Genomic DNA, 16,626 nt, shown 5'->3' on the forward strand with positions numbered 1-16,626 from the left:
CATGAAGTGCTCCAAAATTTCTTGGTAAACGGGTGCAGTGACTTTGGTTTTCAAAAACACAATGGACCAACACCAGCAGATGACATTGCACCCCAAATCATCACAGACTGTGGAAACTTAACACTGGACTTCAAGCAACTTGGGCTATGAGCTTCTCCACCCTTCCTCTAGACTCTAGGACCTTGGTTTCCAAATGAAATACAAAACTTGCTCTCATCTGAAAAGAGGACTTTGGAACACTGGGCAACAGTCCAGTTCTTCTTCTCCTTAGCCCAGGTAAGACGCCTCTGACGTTGTCTGTGGTTCAGGAGTGGCTTAACAAGAGGAATACGACAACTGTAGCCAAATTCCTTGACATGTCTGTGTGTGGTGGCTCTTGATGCCTTGACCCCAGCCTCAGTCCATTCCTTGTGAAGTTCACCCAAATTCTTGAATCGATTTTGCTTGACAATCCTCATAAGGCTGCGGTTCTCTTGGTTGGTTGTGCATCTTTTTCTTCCACACTTTTTCCTTCCACTCAACTTTCTGTTAACATGCTTGGATACAGCACTCTGTGAACAGCCAGCTTCTTTGGCAATGAATGTTTGTGGCTTACCCTCCTTGTGAAGGGTGTCAATGATTGTCTTCTGGACAACTGTCAGATCAGCAGTCTTCCCCATGATTGTGTAGCCTAGTGAACCAAACTGAGAGACCATTTTGAAGGCTCAGGAAACCTTTGCAGGTGTTTTGAGTTGATTAGCTGATTGGCATGTCACCATATTCTAATTTTTTGAGATAGTGAATTGGTGGGTTTTTGTTAAATGTGAGCCAAAATCATCACAATTAAAAGAACCAAAGACTTAAACTACTTCAGTCTGTATGCATTGAATTTATTTAATACACGAGTTTCACAATTTGAGTTGAATTACTGAAATAAATGAACTTTTCCACAACATTCTAATTTATTGAGATGCACCTGTAAATGAGTGCTCCACAGGACGCTGGATCTGCTCAAGTTTTGTGAGGTTTGTTTATTACATCTGTTTAAACGAGATATGCGCATATTTTCAGATGGTATATGATATTAGTTTTATTGATATTTGCCTTTTTATCATTAGAAAAGACCGTTAAAAGTTACAGGGTACTGTTGAGGAGAGAGAGGGAGAATGAAGCAGGTGAGCACTTTAATATTATGAGCTCAAATGCATCTGCTGCGGCTCTGATATGTGGACCGTTTAAATGACACTATGTTTCACACGGTCTATTATTGTAGTAACACGATGGCACATAACAACAAAATGAACTGTGACTGGTCGTTTACATGTCTCCATTGCTTCACATGCAAGCAGGCAATTCTAGCCACCCTCAAGAAACAAATCAGCCAAACGGGAAAATGTATTGGCTGATGCGATAATTAAAAAAGGTCAGAATATCGGTCAATTTATCACCCTCTGCGATATACTGGTCGACCACTAGCACAGAGACTGCATTTATCAGAGTTACAAATTACTTGCTCTAATCATCTGATCGCAGCTGCATTTCTTTTCTAGTGCTTTTAGATCATAGTGCTGCCTTCGACACCATAGATCACGAAATTCTCTAGGATAGGCTTGAGAATTATGCTGGCATTTGTGGACAGGCATTAGCTTGGTTTAGGTCCTATTTATCAGACCGCTACCACTTTGTCTGTGTAAACAAGGAATTGTCAGATCAAACTTTAAGTTGGAGTGCCGCAGGGATCAGTTTTAGGGCCTCTGCTTTTCTCCTTATATATGCTTCCCCTGGGAGACATCATCAGGAACCATGGAATTAGTTTTCACTGTTATGCCGATGATACCCAAATTTATATGTTCTTGAAACCTGACTAAATTTCACAATTTTCTGGATGGACTTCACAGAGGATGAACTGATGCCAGCACCAACCATCAGACATAGGATCCTTCACTGGACACTGCCTGACACTTGGATTTCAGCGGAAATTAATTAGCCACAAGCTTACAGTCGAACTGCAGTGCACCTTACTGACCTCTGCCTGCATCACCTTGGTCAAAGGATGGACTACACTCTTATATCTAAATAATATAAATCTCTGAGTGTACCTTGGCGAGTCCAGCGAGCAGTTCGAGAGCGGCCAGTGAAATGCTCATGTCAAGTCTCCACTGCGAGTTGAGTCTCTGTGTGAGCAGGTGAATGCTTCGGATGAGCAGTCCAGCCGCCGTATCTGTGTGGAGAGCTGGGATATAACACACAGCATGACACACACAGTGGGTTAGTAACACACACAATGCAAGCCAAGCACAGAGATGCTGTCAACACCCATGTGACACAATGATACACAAACAAGCAAACAAAAATAAAAAGCGATGCCATAACACTAGTTAAAGACAATAATGGTTATCTAGTCTGGCAAAACAATCAAAATAACAAGCTGCATCAGGCATTTTTAAGGTAAAAAAAAAAAAAAGCATTCCTTATTTAGAACAAAACTGGTTAAAGCTGTTCCACATGAACTCAACAGCTCGACAGACTTTAGTAGATAAATATCTGCTGCATGTCTATTTGTAGTAAGGCATTTTAAATGCACCATCAAAACGTTTTCGACTTCTACAAACATGCAGAGAATTACGAAGCATTCCTGCCATACATGATTTGGAAGACTTTAAGAAGAAGAGCACAAAAACATGGGGGTAGTTCACTCAAAAATGAAAATTCGGTCTACATCATCTCACTTTCACAGAAGAGAAGATTATCAGTAAATAACAACTTAAATTTCAGCTTCTTGTTTTTTCACACAAAGCTAACAAACCGCATTACAGATGTACAGACAGGGTTGGGAGGGTTACTTTTAAAAGTAATCCACTACAGATTACATGCTTTAAAATGTAATTTGTATTGCATTCTGTTAGATTACGCACGGTCAGTAATGTAATCGAAACACTTTGGATTACTTCTTCAGCACTGGCAGATTTTTTTCACGTAAATATTACTTGAATTTGGCTTGTTAAATTGCGAAAAGTACAGGTGTCTCGAGACACGTTCTTTAACGGCGTCTAAAAACACAGCAAAACATGGCAAAGACATTAATCTAGCATGTTTATATGAACAACAACTGAAACGAGGACAGAGGACGCTTGAGAGAGGATGCACAGGTGGATTCGATGTAGAAATCTGCACGCATAAATTCTCCTCCCCCTTCACATCTGACACAATAGTTATAATTCATGTTTCACCACTGTTTTAACTACAATTGTCACATACTTCAAGAGTGCATGTTGAATTATTAGGATTTATTCTTAATATATCAATAAATTAAATTTTAAGATAACGGCAAGAGCTCAGAGGGAATGCGGCTGCGCAAAGTTGATGCTCTGAAATGATGCTTGAATAAGCAGGACATTTCATTTTACAAATACATTTCACTTGGATTCCTCCTTCCTCGTTTCCTTTCCTTGCATCTTTTCATCATATCCTAAGGGGGAGCTGACAGGATGCAAAGGAAAGGATGCAAGTAAAAGGGACAGTTTTACAAATGAGAAGCCTTAGATGAGAGAGTTTCTTTGCCGGCTGTTCTGTACTTTTTTAAATCTTTTTTATCAACAACTGAAAGTAAAGAACATAAGAGATATTCAAACAAACATCACAAATCAAGTTCGTGCGTTACTAAAAGCCAAACATTGTGGCCATTTTACAACATGTTAAAGTCATGTTCTGTATTAACGAATTCTGTGGAGTATATAAAGCAACAAATACAGTTAGAGAATCAGTTTTGTACCATTCACTGCAACAGTAAGAATACCTTACCCCTGGTTTGGATCGGCCTTCAGAGAAATGCACCGTGTCTGTCAAACCCTGAGGCGGTGGTGTGCACACGTTCACCTATGCTTGCGCTGCTCTTATCACGGACACGATCAGCCGAACAAAATGCTGAAGTTTAACAAATCATTCACATGGATGTATAGGCTACTTGACCCCCACCCCTAACCCCAAATCACGTAAATGACCTATTTTGAATTCAAAATGGTGAATTTCACCGAAAGGTGACTAGTTTGCAGGTATGTATATAGATGAATTAAATAGACTATATATTAAATGAAACAAATTACAATTAAAAGCCAAATTAATCTCTTCAGTTATCAAAATACTTTTTGAATGTAACTGTATTCTGTTTACCAATTATTTAAATTGTAACTGTAGTGGAATACAGTTACTAATATTTAGTATTTTAAATACGTAATCCTGTTACATGTATTTTGTTACTCCCCAACCATGCATACAGACTATTATCTTTTATGGTGCTTTTTTTGGTGCTATGCTTTTATTTAGCGCTGTCAACTGATTAAAAAATGTAATCGAATTAATTACATGGTATGCCGATTCATTAATTGAATTAATCGCATACAGCGCATCCGGAAAGTATTCACAGCGCTTCACTTTTTCCACATTTTGTTATGTTACAGCCTTATTCCAAAATGGATTAAATTCATTATTTTCCTCAAAATTCTACAAACAATACCCCATAATGACAACGTGAAAGTAGTTTGTCTGAAATCTTTGCAAATTTATTAAAAAAAAAAAACAAACAAAAAAAAACACATGTACATAAGTATTCACAGCCTTTGCTCAATACTTTGTTGAAGCACCTTTGGCACCAATTACAGCCTCAAGTCTATTTGAGTATGATGCTACAAGCTTGGCACACCTATTTTTGGGCAGTTTCTCCCATTCTTCTTTGCAGGACCTCTCAAGCTCCATCAGGTTGGATGGGGAGCGTTGGTGTACAGCCATTTTCAGATCTCTCCAGAGATGTTCAATCGGGTTCAAGTCTGGGCTCTGGCTGGGCCACTCAAGGACATTCGCAGAGTTGTCCCGGAGCCACTCCTTTGTTATCTTGGCTGTGTGCTTAGGGTCATTGTCCTGTTGGAAGATGAACCTTCGCCCCAGTCTGAGGTCCAGAGCACTCTGGAACAGGTTTTCATCAAGGATGTCTCTGTACATTGCTGCATTCATCTTTCCCCTCGATCCTGACTAGTCTCCCAGTTCCTGCCGCTGAAAAACATGCCCACAGCATGATGCTGCCACCACCATGCTTCACTGTTGGGATGGTATTGGCCAGGTGATGAGCGGTGCCTGGTTTCCTCCAGGCATGACGCTTGCCATTCAGGCCAAAGAGTTCAATCTTTGGTTCTCATGGTCTGAGAGTCTTTCATGTGCCTTTTATTGAGGAGTGGCTGCCGTCTGGCCACTCTACCATACAGGCCTGATTGGTGGAGTGCTGCAGAGATGGTTGTTCTTCTGGAAGGTTCTCCTCTCTCCACAGAGAAATGCTGGAGCTCTGTCAGAGTGACCATTGGGTTCTTGGTCACCTCCCTGACTAAGGCCCTTCTCCCCCGATTGCTCAGTTTGGCCGGGCGGCCAGCTCTAGGAAGAGTCCTGGTGGTTACAAACTTCTTCCATTTACGGATGATGGAGGCCACTGTGCTCATTGGGACCTTCAATGCTGCAGAAATTTATCTGTACCCTTCCCCAGATCTGTGCCTCAATACAATCCTGTCTTGGAGGTCTACAGACAATTCCTTGGACTTCATGGATTGGTTTGTGCTCTGACATGCACTGTTAACTGTGGGACCTTATATAGACAGGTGTGTGCCTTTCCAAATCATGTCCAATCAACTGAATTTACCACAGGTGGACTCCAAACAAGTTGTAGAAACATCTCAAGGATGATCAGTGGAAACAGGATGCACCTGAGCTCAATTTTGAGTGTCATGGCAAAGGCTGTGAATACTTATGTACATGTGATTTTTTTCGTTTTTTATTTTTAATAAATTTGCAAAGATTTCAAACAAACTTCTTTCACATTGTCATTATGGGGTATTGTTTGTAGAATTTTGAGGAAAATAATGAATTTAATCCATTTTGGAATAAGGCTGTAACATAACAAAATGTGGAAAAAGTGAAGCGCTGGGAATACTTTCAGGATGCACTGTATATACATTTTTGCTGAGAAAGTCCCCCAAACAACAATAATTCAATATACCATTATTATTATATATATATATATATATGTATATATATATATGTGTGTAGAAAATAATAATTCCGATAATTAAAATGCATTACATTATGCATTACGCATTGCGTCATAAACATAACATTTTTGCTGTCAAGTTGAACTTAGTTTAAAACACGTCTTGAGATCCCTGCGTTCGGATCAAGCCATGTTTAAACGCAAGAACGTGTTCTCATCTTGTGTTGTCTGCTGAAGGGTTGGTTTGCTCTCTGTATAAGCTGCACATTGTCTATACAGCTGGAGTTTCGGTTACTGCCCCCTGGAGAAAACACATGGTACTACAAGCTTGAATTGCTCCGATGGGAATATTCATTATTATGGTCTGGGGACATGATTAATTGCATTGAATTTTTTAACACATTATTTTATATATAATTAATCGCACTGACTTAATGCGTTAAATCAACAGCCCTACTTTTATTGTATGAAAAAGAGCAGCCTTTGGAAAAATATCTTGTATATCACAGAAATAAAAGAAAACAGAAAGAAAATCATGTGGGTTTAGAACAAAATTAAGGCGAGTAACTGATGAATGAGTTTTATTTTTTGCGTGAATTATAAATGTAACCCTTTAGTGACCCCGAACCTTATTCCACCCCCTTTATCTCATCTAGTTTTTTAAGTTATGCCCCCACATTTTTAGTATTCCTCAGCATTTTAACAGTAAATGTTTTTTTCAAAAACTATAATTTTTCTTATTGCTTAATACTAAAGTGTATAGTGTTGCAAAATATATTTGCTGTTCCATAAATCATATTTCTAAGATTATTTAATCTCTATATAAGTTTACTATCACAAGACATTCATTTCTTTGTTAATTACAACACAAATGAGTACTATATTCATACAAATGACCACTATATCATGTCGATAGCCAGTTGTGTCTCATAAAATGTCAGTGTGGAAGTAACAAATCCTGTTACTATTAAAGATTTAATTTAGTGACTGTAAAACACTAGCAAATGCAGCAGTTGAGTGTCTGTCCAAACGCTTTTAAGTAAAATATGTCGGTTGATGTACTGTGATGTGGTTTGTATTCTGAAGAGGCTAAAATACACACAGGAAGTACACCACGCTTTTGGTTGCTATGGTAATGTGAGCAAAGAAATTTCCTGAACATGAATATACAAGCTGAATTGGTTCATTTATGGTATTTCAGAGACACTAGCTGTTGATACATTTGGGCTTTGCTTACCGTAGTCTCTCAGCAGGGCCTGGGCGGGTCGCTCGCTGTCTGGCGTCGTGGCCTCTGAGCTGCCAGCGCTGGCATTGCTGATGCCACTATTATTGCGACTGTGACTCTTAGCCAGTGGATGACCATCCGCACTCACCTACACACAACAATGCCAAAAAAAAAAAAAAATTACTACAAAATGTAAACATATCACTTACAGTGGTTTATCACTTAATTTAGTTGGTATAAACAAACACTAGAAAAGACACAATCAATTAAGTGCATTTTATAAGGCGAGTATTGAACTCCCTCAAACCTTTAGTTATAAAGACAAAAGAGAAATAAAAGAAAATGATGATGAGAAGACAGGGAATGTGTTCGGGAAATGTTGCACGCCGGGTTCGAACTCACATGTCCCGTATGAGCACCATGGCTCAACATGTCGGAGCACTTGCACTAACTAGGCCACATTTCTGACACATTTTTCTTTTCAGACTATTCAGCTTTTAGCTCTAACCCCTCAAAGGAATATTCTGGATACAAAACAAGTTAACCTCTTAAACTCTGGGGCATTTTTGGGCTGCCACACGCAATATTTCACACTCAAATTTAAAAGCTCACCATTCACACATACTGTGGACTAATTGCAATAATAATAATAAAAAAAAAGAATCAAATTATTCTTAAATAATATTGTATGTGTTTATAATCTTATGATAAAGTACAAAAAAAATAAAAAATAAAATAAAAATAAACCTTTTTTGTTGTCCTAAATTTGTCAACATGTAATTCTGGTTCTTTCATCTCACTCTGAAAAGACTAATTTTATTCCACTAGGTGGCAGCAGGCACTAGAATTATTTTCTCTATCACATTCCATCATAATACACAGATCTGAAATGTAGGTGGCGCTCTAACACATTTTATCCCTCACAGATGTGCTCGTCCATAGACATTCAGTCTAATTTTCAGTTCAAGCACCACCCCCATTATTTCATTGAATATCTCGGCCTCTGAGTGGACTAGAAGCTCAATCTTGGTGTCATTAGAAAGCTGAGATCCTCCCTTTTGCAATGATATATAAAAGTTTATCATCGGGGGGCCTGGGTAGCTCAGTGGTAAAAGACGCTAGCTACCACCCCTGGAGTTCGCTAGTTCAAATCCCAGGGCGTGCTGAGTGACTCCAGCCAGGTCTCCTAAGCAACCAAACTGGCCCGGATGCTAGGGAGGGTAGAGTCACATAGGGTAACCTCCTTGTGGTCGCTATAATGTGGTTCGTTCTCGGTGGGGCACGTGGTGAGTTGAGCATGGATGCCATGGTGGATGGCATGAAGCCTCCACACACGCTATGTCTCCGTGGCAACGCGCTCAACAAGCCACGTGATAAGATGCGCGAGTTGACGGTCTCATACGCAGAGACAACTGGGATTCGTCCTCCATCACCCGGATTGAGGTGAATCACTTGGGAATTGGGCATTCCAAATTTTATCATCAATAAAGAAAATAAAGTTTATCATCAATAGTCAAAAACATATATTTCTTATGATATGTTTTGCGTGACCGCATATTTTGTTCTGGACATCCAAGATATAACATTAGATTATTCACACAAGCAATCTCACAGACAAGTAATAAAGGGCAAATTGTTTAGAAAACTCCCTAATGTAAAAGCAGAAATAAAAGTTTTTTGCTAATGAGGCTTACAGCAGCAGATATCGGAGCATAAAAGACGTTTGTAATTGATGACTTATAGATATCATATTTCACTTTGTGATTCTTTTGAAAATCTTTCAAACTGTGGTATTACAGCAACATACAGTCACATTCCTGAGAATGAGAGCTTTCATTTGATATATGACTTTGTCCATTTATGTGCTATGTGAAGGACTTTTATTTTCATATAATTATTTATACCCCATTACCTCTAGGGGGCGCTAATTTTCAACGCGAATGTTTCGAGGCCTTATTTTGTTATTTTAAGTAACGTAAATGCAGAAGTGGTGGTTATCACTGAAAAGTTCAGATTCTAACCTTTCAAATGATACCTCATATGCCTGACTTACGTACACGCAGACTTTAATGTTTTAAGTGTAATCTTTTTTCACGATATAGCACACCCCTTAGAGTTTAAGGGGTTAAGCTCAGTTGATAATTATTTCGTACAGTGAGGCATTTACAATGGACGTGAATGGGGACAGTCCTTAAACATTAGTATAGACACAAGATGTAAACAATATAAGTTTTAAAATGATTTAAGTGTGATAAAATAGCTTTTCTGTGTAAAGTTGCACGCAATTGTATTACTTCGCAAACCTATGGTAAAATTCCTCGTTTTACCACACTCATTTTAAGCAAACAAATATAATGTTTACGTCTTGGGGATATCTCTTTCAAACAGTGTGTATTCTGATGCTTTTTTCTTCTATAAATAAGGGATGAGTCAAAATATTTATAAAAAAAAAAATATATATATATATATAAATATATATTTACAGATATTATTTATAATTATATTACTATAATTACAAAAAAAACTTTTTAGTGGTAATCAACATCATGCCATAAATTCTGTCGATTGAGCCACTTGTATTTAACCCAGAACATTCCTTAAACATCAATTTAAAGTTTGTAATGTAGATATCTGAGTGTTACTTATATGCATTTTCTAATTTTAATCAGTTTAAGTTTCAAGTTCTAAAATGTCCCATTGACTTCCACTGACAGATTGTTCGCCATTCAAAATCCTACTCCCAGTAATGATGTCACTGTAATATTTAATGCAAAGTTAAACCTCGCTTTAATTCATTCAAATCTGTAATGATAAATAATGGACGAAAAAAGCTCAATTCGTACCACTTCAGCTTGAGCACCAACAGACTCCAACAAAGCAGAATCCTGTACGATATTCAGCATTGCAGCTGTTAAAAGAACAAACTCCGTTATTCACAGTATAAAACATTTGGAAACAAAAATGTACACAAATCAAACAGATTAAATATACAAACGAGTAAACTGATATATTAAACAGGCAACCTTACCGAGTATCATTTGTGTATTGATCGAGTCTGTCTCTGTTTGCAAGGCGCCAATCAGAATATTGACCAATCGCAGCTTCAGAGAAAGGAAGGTGACCGGCTTGTCGTGAAGCGAGTTTTCATCATTGCTGAATTTCCCCTCCAAGAGAACCTGCAAATGAAATTAGGAAATCACAGCAGATTGAATTAGGTTACAAAGAGGCCAAAATAATAACTGGATAATGAACCAAGAGCTGAAGCTTTTCACCTCCGATTTGACGTTGCCGAAGTGATGGGGCAGAGGAAGCATGGACAACAGGATATGGATGGAAGCTCTTCTCAGCTCAGTGGGGTTTACATACGACTTAAACTTCGACAACTCTCTGTTAGCACATAATAACAAGATGAAAAAGAATAAGGTGTTCAATAAACACACTAGAGATCCCTAGGTTAAAAGGTTCGGTATCACTTTATTTCAGGGATCATAAATTAGACAGTTATTTATGACTAATAAGTACACTTGTAGGTGACTAGCTATGGACTAGTTTGGCATTATAAAGCATTTATAAAGCCTTTATTGGTTGATTTCTTATTCTTGCTTTATAGCCACTTCACATTTGCTTTGGTCAGAACAATGAATGTATTAGCTAAAAACAAATCATATCAGTAGCTAGTATGATGCAGATTACATCCTTTATAGATTCTCAGTACTCTGTGTGAATGTGCGGCTTATGCGTATAAAATACATGTGGAATGCATAAAGTATTTCAACAAAGCAGGGAAGGTCAGGGTTAGGTAGTGTTAGGGTTAGGGGTTGTTGTAGGGTGTCTGTGGGACGCTAAATAAACACAATAAATATATTGATACTGTATGGTAGTATTTAATTAGGGGTGCAAATAGCACATAACACCATTTGAACTTTGTGCAAAGAAGGTGTTTTTGTTGCTATTTACACAAAGCAACAAAAGTCTCTGTCTTCTAGATTTATTTTATACTTATAAGCTGAACAGACACATATTTCATTTAATTTCATTTTATTCTAGAAATGCTTCTAACACTAGTACACCATTCTAATCAGGGAAAAAATATTTTTTTCCATGTTTCTTCAGACGTCAGAAAACTTGCCCACCGGTCAGGGAGTATAGTCTCCAGTGCAGATATGAAATATGGGACCAAAACATTAATCCCTTTGAGATCAGAGCAGAACAGAGCCGATGAGTTCAGGATGATACTGGCTAGAACTGGCCTGCAGATGAAGTCTGATATCTGAAGACCCTGAATAAGAACCATGTAGAACCTGACAGAACCAGAGAACAACAACAGATCCAAAACGTCAGATGTTTGCAGACAGTCAACACTAAATAAATCAATAAATGTCCCTTGTGTTTCATTTTGGCACTAGTTTGCATTAACATTAACATTTACATAACTCATTTATGTAATTTTTTGTCCTTTGTAGACATACTCGTGATCATAATGCCATTTTCTCCACAGACCACCCAAATCATAAATAAAATGCTATAAAAGTTTGTGCCATGGCCACTTTAAAGCTCAAGTGTGTAATTTAGGCACCACTAGTGGCACTAAATGGAATTAGCAAAAATAATGATTGTTTCCAAACACTTCCTCTGACTTTCATTGTTCGTTTTTTTGAAGACACCCAGTGTTTACCTGGAAAGGAAGACAGGAAGTATCTCCTCTCCAGTCTTCTTGCTGCAGAAGATCCTGCAGAGGGTTCCACAGGCTTCAGCTCGACCAGACTCATAATTATCAGGAAACTCATTAGCGTCAAACATGGGGTTGGACACCATAGTTTCTGTTGACATCTGAGACCCTTTACGTCTCAGTTCAACTCCAGTTTGAGTCGCCAGGGCTGAGAGAGAGCATGAGAGAGAGAAAAAGAGAGAAACAGGGAGAGACACAAATGCAAAGGCTAAGTGATACTTTCGTAAGCCTAATGCAGGAGGCCATAACAGGGATTGCCGACAAAGAGAGCTTCAGATATGTACAGATATAAAAATTGTGAAACCATTGCTGATTAACATATATCAGAATGCTATATATTTTGTGGTAAATCTTACATTTATTTGGAATTTTATTAAATGAACTTATGTTTTGAAAGAATACACCTTTGTCATGACTAAATCTAAACATCATTCCATGTCATATCCTAATGATAGACCAATATATCGGCTGATATTTGACTATTTTGACATCAGCTGATAATCATGTGAGGAAAAACATTTTTTTCAAAAGAATGCATCTGTCACTACAACTACATTTGAAGTCATTCCATGTCATCACCTGGTGATAGACCGATATATCAGCCAATATTTGGCCATTTTGACATTATTGACATCAGCAGATAATCATGTTGGGAAAAAAAATATTTTTCAAAATAATGCATCTGTCACTAAAACTACATTTGAAGTCATTCCTTGACATCACCTAATGAATGACCGATATATCGGCCGATATTTGGCCATTTTGACATTACTGACATCAGCTGATAATCATTTGGAAAATAATTGTTTAGAAAGAATGCAACGGTCCCTACAACTAGATTTAAAGTCATTCCATGAAATCACCTAATGAATGACTGATATATCAGCCGATATTTGGCCATTTTTACATTACTGACATCAGCTGATAATCAGTTGGAAAAAATATATTTAGAAAGAATGCATCTGTCACTACAAATACATTTAAGGTAACCACCTAGTGATAGGCCGATATATCGGCCGATATTTGGCCATTTTGACATTACTGACATCATGTGGAATTTTTTTTCTCGAAAGAATGCATCTGTCACTACAACTACATTAAAAGTAATTCCATGTCATACTAGTGATAGACCAATATATCGGCCGATATTTGGCCATCACTGACATCAGCAGATAATCATGTGAGAAAAAAATATTTTTCAAAATAATGCATCTGTCACTATAACTACATTTGAAGTCATTCCTTGACATCACCTAACGAATGACCGATATATCGGCCGATATATGGCCTTTTTGACATTACTGACATCAGCTGATAATCAGTTGGAAAAAAATATTTAGAAATAATGCATCTGTCACTACAAATACATTTAAAGTCATTCCTGTAATCAACTAGCGACAGGCCGATATATCGGCCGATATTTGGCCATTTTGACATTACTGACATCATGTGGACTTTTTTTTCTCGAAAGAATGCATTTGTCACTACAACTACATTTAAAGTCATTCCATGTCATCACCTGGTGATAGACCGATATATCGGCCGATATTTGGCCATTTTGACATTATTGACATCAGCTGATAATCATGTGAGGAAAAACATTTTTTTCAAACGAATGCATCTGTCACTAATCATGTGAAATTTTTTTTTTTAGAAAGAATGCAATGGTCCCTACAACTAGATTTAAAGTCATTCCATGAAATCACCTAATGAATGACCGATATATCAGCCAATATTTGGCCATTTTGACATTACTGACATCAGCTGATAATCAGTTGGTAAAAAAAAATATTTAGAAATAATGCATCTGTCACTACAAATACATTTAAAGTCATTCCTGTAATCACCTAGTGATAGGCCGATATATCGGCCGATATTTGGCCATTTTGACATTACTGACATCATGTGGAATTTTTTTCTCGAAAGAATGCATCTGTCACTACAACTACATTTGAAGTCATTCCATGTCATCACATAGTGATAGACCGATATATCGGCCGATATTTGGCCATTTTGACATTATTGACATCAGCTGATAATCATGTGAAAACAAATTATTTATAAAGAATGCATCTGTCACTACAAATAAATGTAAAGTCATTCCTGTAATCACCTTATGACTGACTGATATATTGGCCGATATTTGGCCATTTTGACATTACTGACATCAGCAGATAATCATTTGGGGGGAAAAAATTGTTTAGAAAGAATACGTCTGTCACAATACATTTAAAGTCATTCCATATCATCACCTAGTGATAGACTGATATATCGGCCGATATTTGGCCATTTTGACATTACTGACATCAGCTGATAATCATGTGGAAAAAATTATTTTGAAAGAATGCACCTTTGTCACTACAACTACATTTATAATAATTATATAATAAATATATCATATAATAAGTGGTTTGAGACAGAACAGAGCAGACTATATCTCCTGGGCAGCATCCCTGTTATCGGAACATATCAGTAGAATTTCATTTCAGACAAATGTTTTAAAGGCCAAATTCTATTGTCCAGCATCCTAAATTAAGACAATAAGGCACAATATGGCTGAAACAAATTGCACCAACAACCACAACATGCAGAAATATCCATATAAAACATAAAATAAACAAATGAAAACGGAAGAAATTAATCAAACGCTAATGTAAAAAAAAAAAAAGAAAAAAAAGATGTTAAATAAACATTGGGCAAAAACTAAAAATAACATTGGTTGGTGTGTTTCTTTGGAGAAGATTGGTTAGTAGAGGTCCTTCAGGAGATGATATGGGTAGGAAGTTTTAATGATGACGGGTAAGTTAAATCAAGGAGAAGGATCAACGCAACAAACATTCTCAGGTGTTTGTTGAGAACATTCTGTCTCACAGTGGTCTGGGCCAATGTCCCACACCTTATGATGACATTGAATGTTTGTTGCAGTTGAGCCAATGAGATTTAGGCAGCAGTCAAAACACTCCTGGACCCCTGACTCAAGCAGTGTTTGCACAAGTCTCTTGCCCCAAGAAAACAAGTACTGCAACAATGAACAGGTGATGGTGTCAAACGAAAAAGAAACCAACTGAAATGAACCAAATAACTGCAACTGGTAACTGGTGTTCCTACTTACAAGATTTATAAGAAAGAAGAATTTGGAAAAATGTTGCTGCAAGATAACAGAGATAAAATGGAAAGAAATCAAAGCACAGCAGTAGTAGAGTTCATGAAACTATTCAGAAGTTCAAAATGTTTCGTTTTGTGGGTTTAAAATACTGGGTTTCCGTCTTGCAAAAATTAAAACTGAACAAAAAGAAAATAAGTGAACAAAAGATGGACAAAATGTCCTACAACTACTCCCAAATCATAATGATCTAAACAGCTCCTGGAAACTTGCAATAATTTGATTTTTTAATGAATTCCCTAAATGTAATACAATTGTTCATTATGAAACTTATTCTATACTTATAATATAACTGGCTGGAAGACATATTTTTTCATAGAAAACGATCAGTTGTGAATCATATTATTAACATTCACAATAGTGTTTTTATCTGACTTTATTAAGTCAAATGCACATCTGCTTAATTTACACATATGTAACAGCTGCCCGAACTGCAGATTAAACATCACATTAAACTGTCAAAATTGTACTTAAAATGTACTTTTACATACATTCAAAAATATATTACAATGGCAAAATAAAATGTCAACAAATGTCAAGGGAATACTGTAACAATGGCATTAATCAAATTTTTTTAATTATTATTTTATTAACAATTATGTATGTGAACCCTTTGGAATTGGCTGTTTTTTTCATTAATTGGTAATAAAATGTGATATCTTTATTGATTTATTTATTTTTTCTCCCCAATTTGGAATGCCCAAACTGGGCATGGTGGTGGCATAGTGACTCCGGGTGGCAGAGGACGAATTTCAGTTGCCTCCGCGTCTGAGACCGTCAATCCACGCATCTTATCACGTGACTTGTTGAGCGCGTTACCGCGGAGACATAGCGCGTGTGGAGGCTTCACGCTATTCTCCACGGCATCCACGCACAACTCACCACGCGCCCCACTGAGAGCGAACCACATTATAGCGACCACGAGGAGGTTATCCCATGTGACTCTACCCTCCCTAGAAACCGGTGTAATTTGGTTGCTTAGGAGACCTGGCTGGAGTCACTCATCACGTCCTGGATTCAAACTCGTGACTCCAGGGGTGACAGTCAGCATCAATACTCGTGATCTCATCTTTATTAAAGTCACAAGTATTAACAAACACAATGTGCTTAAGCAAACAGCACACAAACAATTATAATCTTTCATGTCTTTATTGAACACATCCCATTAAACATTCACAGTGCTGTGAAAAAAGTAAGTGAACCCCTGGTTTTAATAACTGGCTGATCTTCCTTTGGCCAGCAATAACATACTGTTGTAAACACTGAGACAGTGCGCAACTGTGAAAGCCGTCCATGCAGCACGTTCATAGAATAACGTTTATAATAATGTTTAATGTTTTCCATATAGTAGACTCAATAACAGAGATGTTAACCAGTTCCAATGATTCCTTCAAGTGTTTATCTGTCACTCTAGGGTTCTTGTTTACCTCATTTAGCATTCTGCGGTGTTCCCTTTGAGTCCTCTTGGCTGGACGGCCACTTCTAGTGAGAGTACCCACAGA

The 16,626-nt window shown here is 37.4% G+C and overlaps 1 protein-coding gene across 6 annotated transcripts in view; it reads right to left on the minus strand.

Annotated features, from left to right (window-relative positions):
- Window positions 1-16,626, minus strand: part of LOC127446001 (ral GTPase-activating protein subunit beta-like) — a 60,538-nt gene that overhangs the window by 16,803 nt on the left and 27,109 nt on the right. For 5 of the 6 annotated variants that reach the window (XM_051706584.1, XM_051706582.1, XM_051706581.1 and 2 more), the window contains 7 exons: window positions 11,908-12,109; window positions 11,366-11,533; window positions 10,505-10,619; window positions 10,261-10,408; window positions 10,076-10,140; window positions 7,245-7,380; window positions 2,079-2,212 (listed from right to left, as the gene is read on the minus strand). In XM_051706584.1, coding sequence (XP_051562544.1) covers window positions 2,079-2,212; window positions 7,245-7,380; window positions 10,076-10,140; window positions 10,261-10,408; window positions 10,505-10,619; window positions 11,366-11,533; window positions 11,908-12,109 — 968 coding nt within the window. The remainder of the gene's footprint in view (window positions 1-2,078; window positions 2,213-7,244; window positions 7,381-10,075; window positions 10,141-10,260; window positions 10,409-10,504; window positions 10,620-11,365; window positions 11,534-11,907; window positions 12,110-16,626) is intronic. The other variant, XM_051706583.1, reaches the window with a different exon arrangement.

Source organism: Myxocyprinus asiaticus, chromosome 9 (genome assembly GCF_019703515.2).
Source record: "Myxocyprinus asiaticus isolate MX2 ecotype Aquarium Trade chromosome 9, UBuf_Myxa_2, whole genome shotgun sequence".
NCBI classification, from domain to species: Eukaryota; Metazoa; Chordata; class Actinopteri; order Cypriniformes; family Catostomidae; genus Myxocyprinus; species Myxocyprinus asiaticus.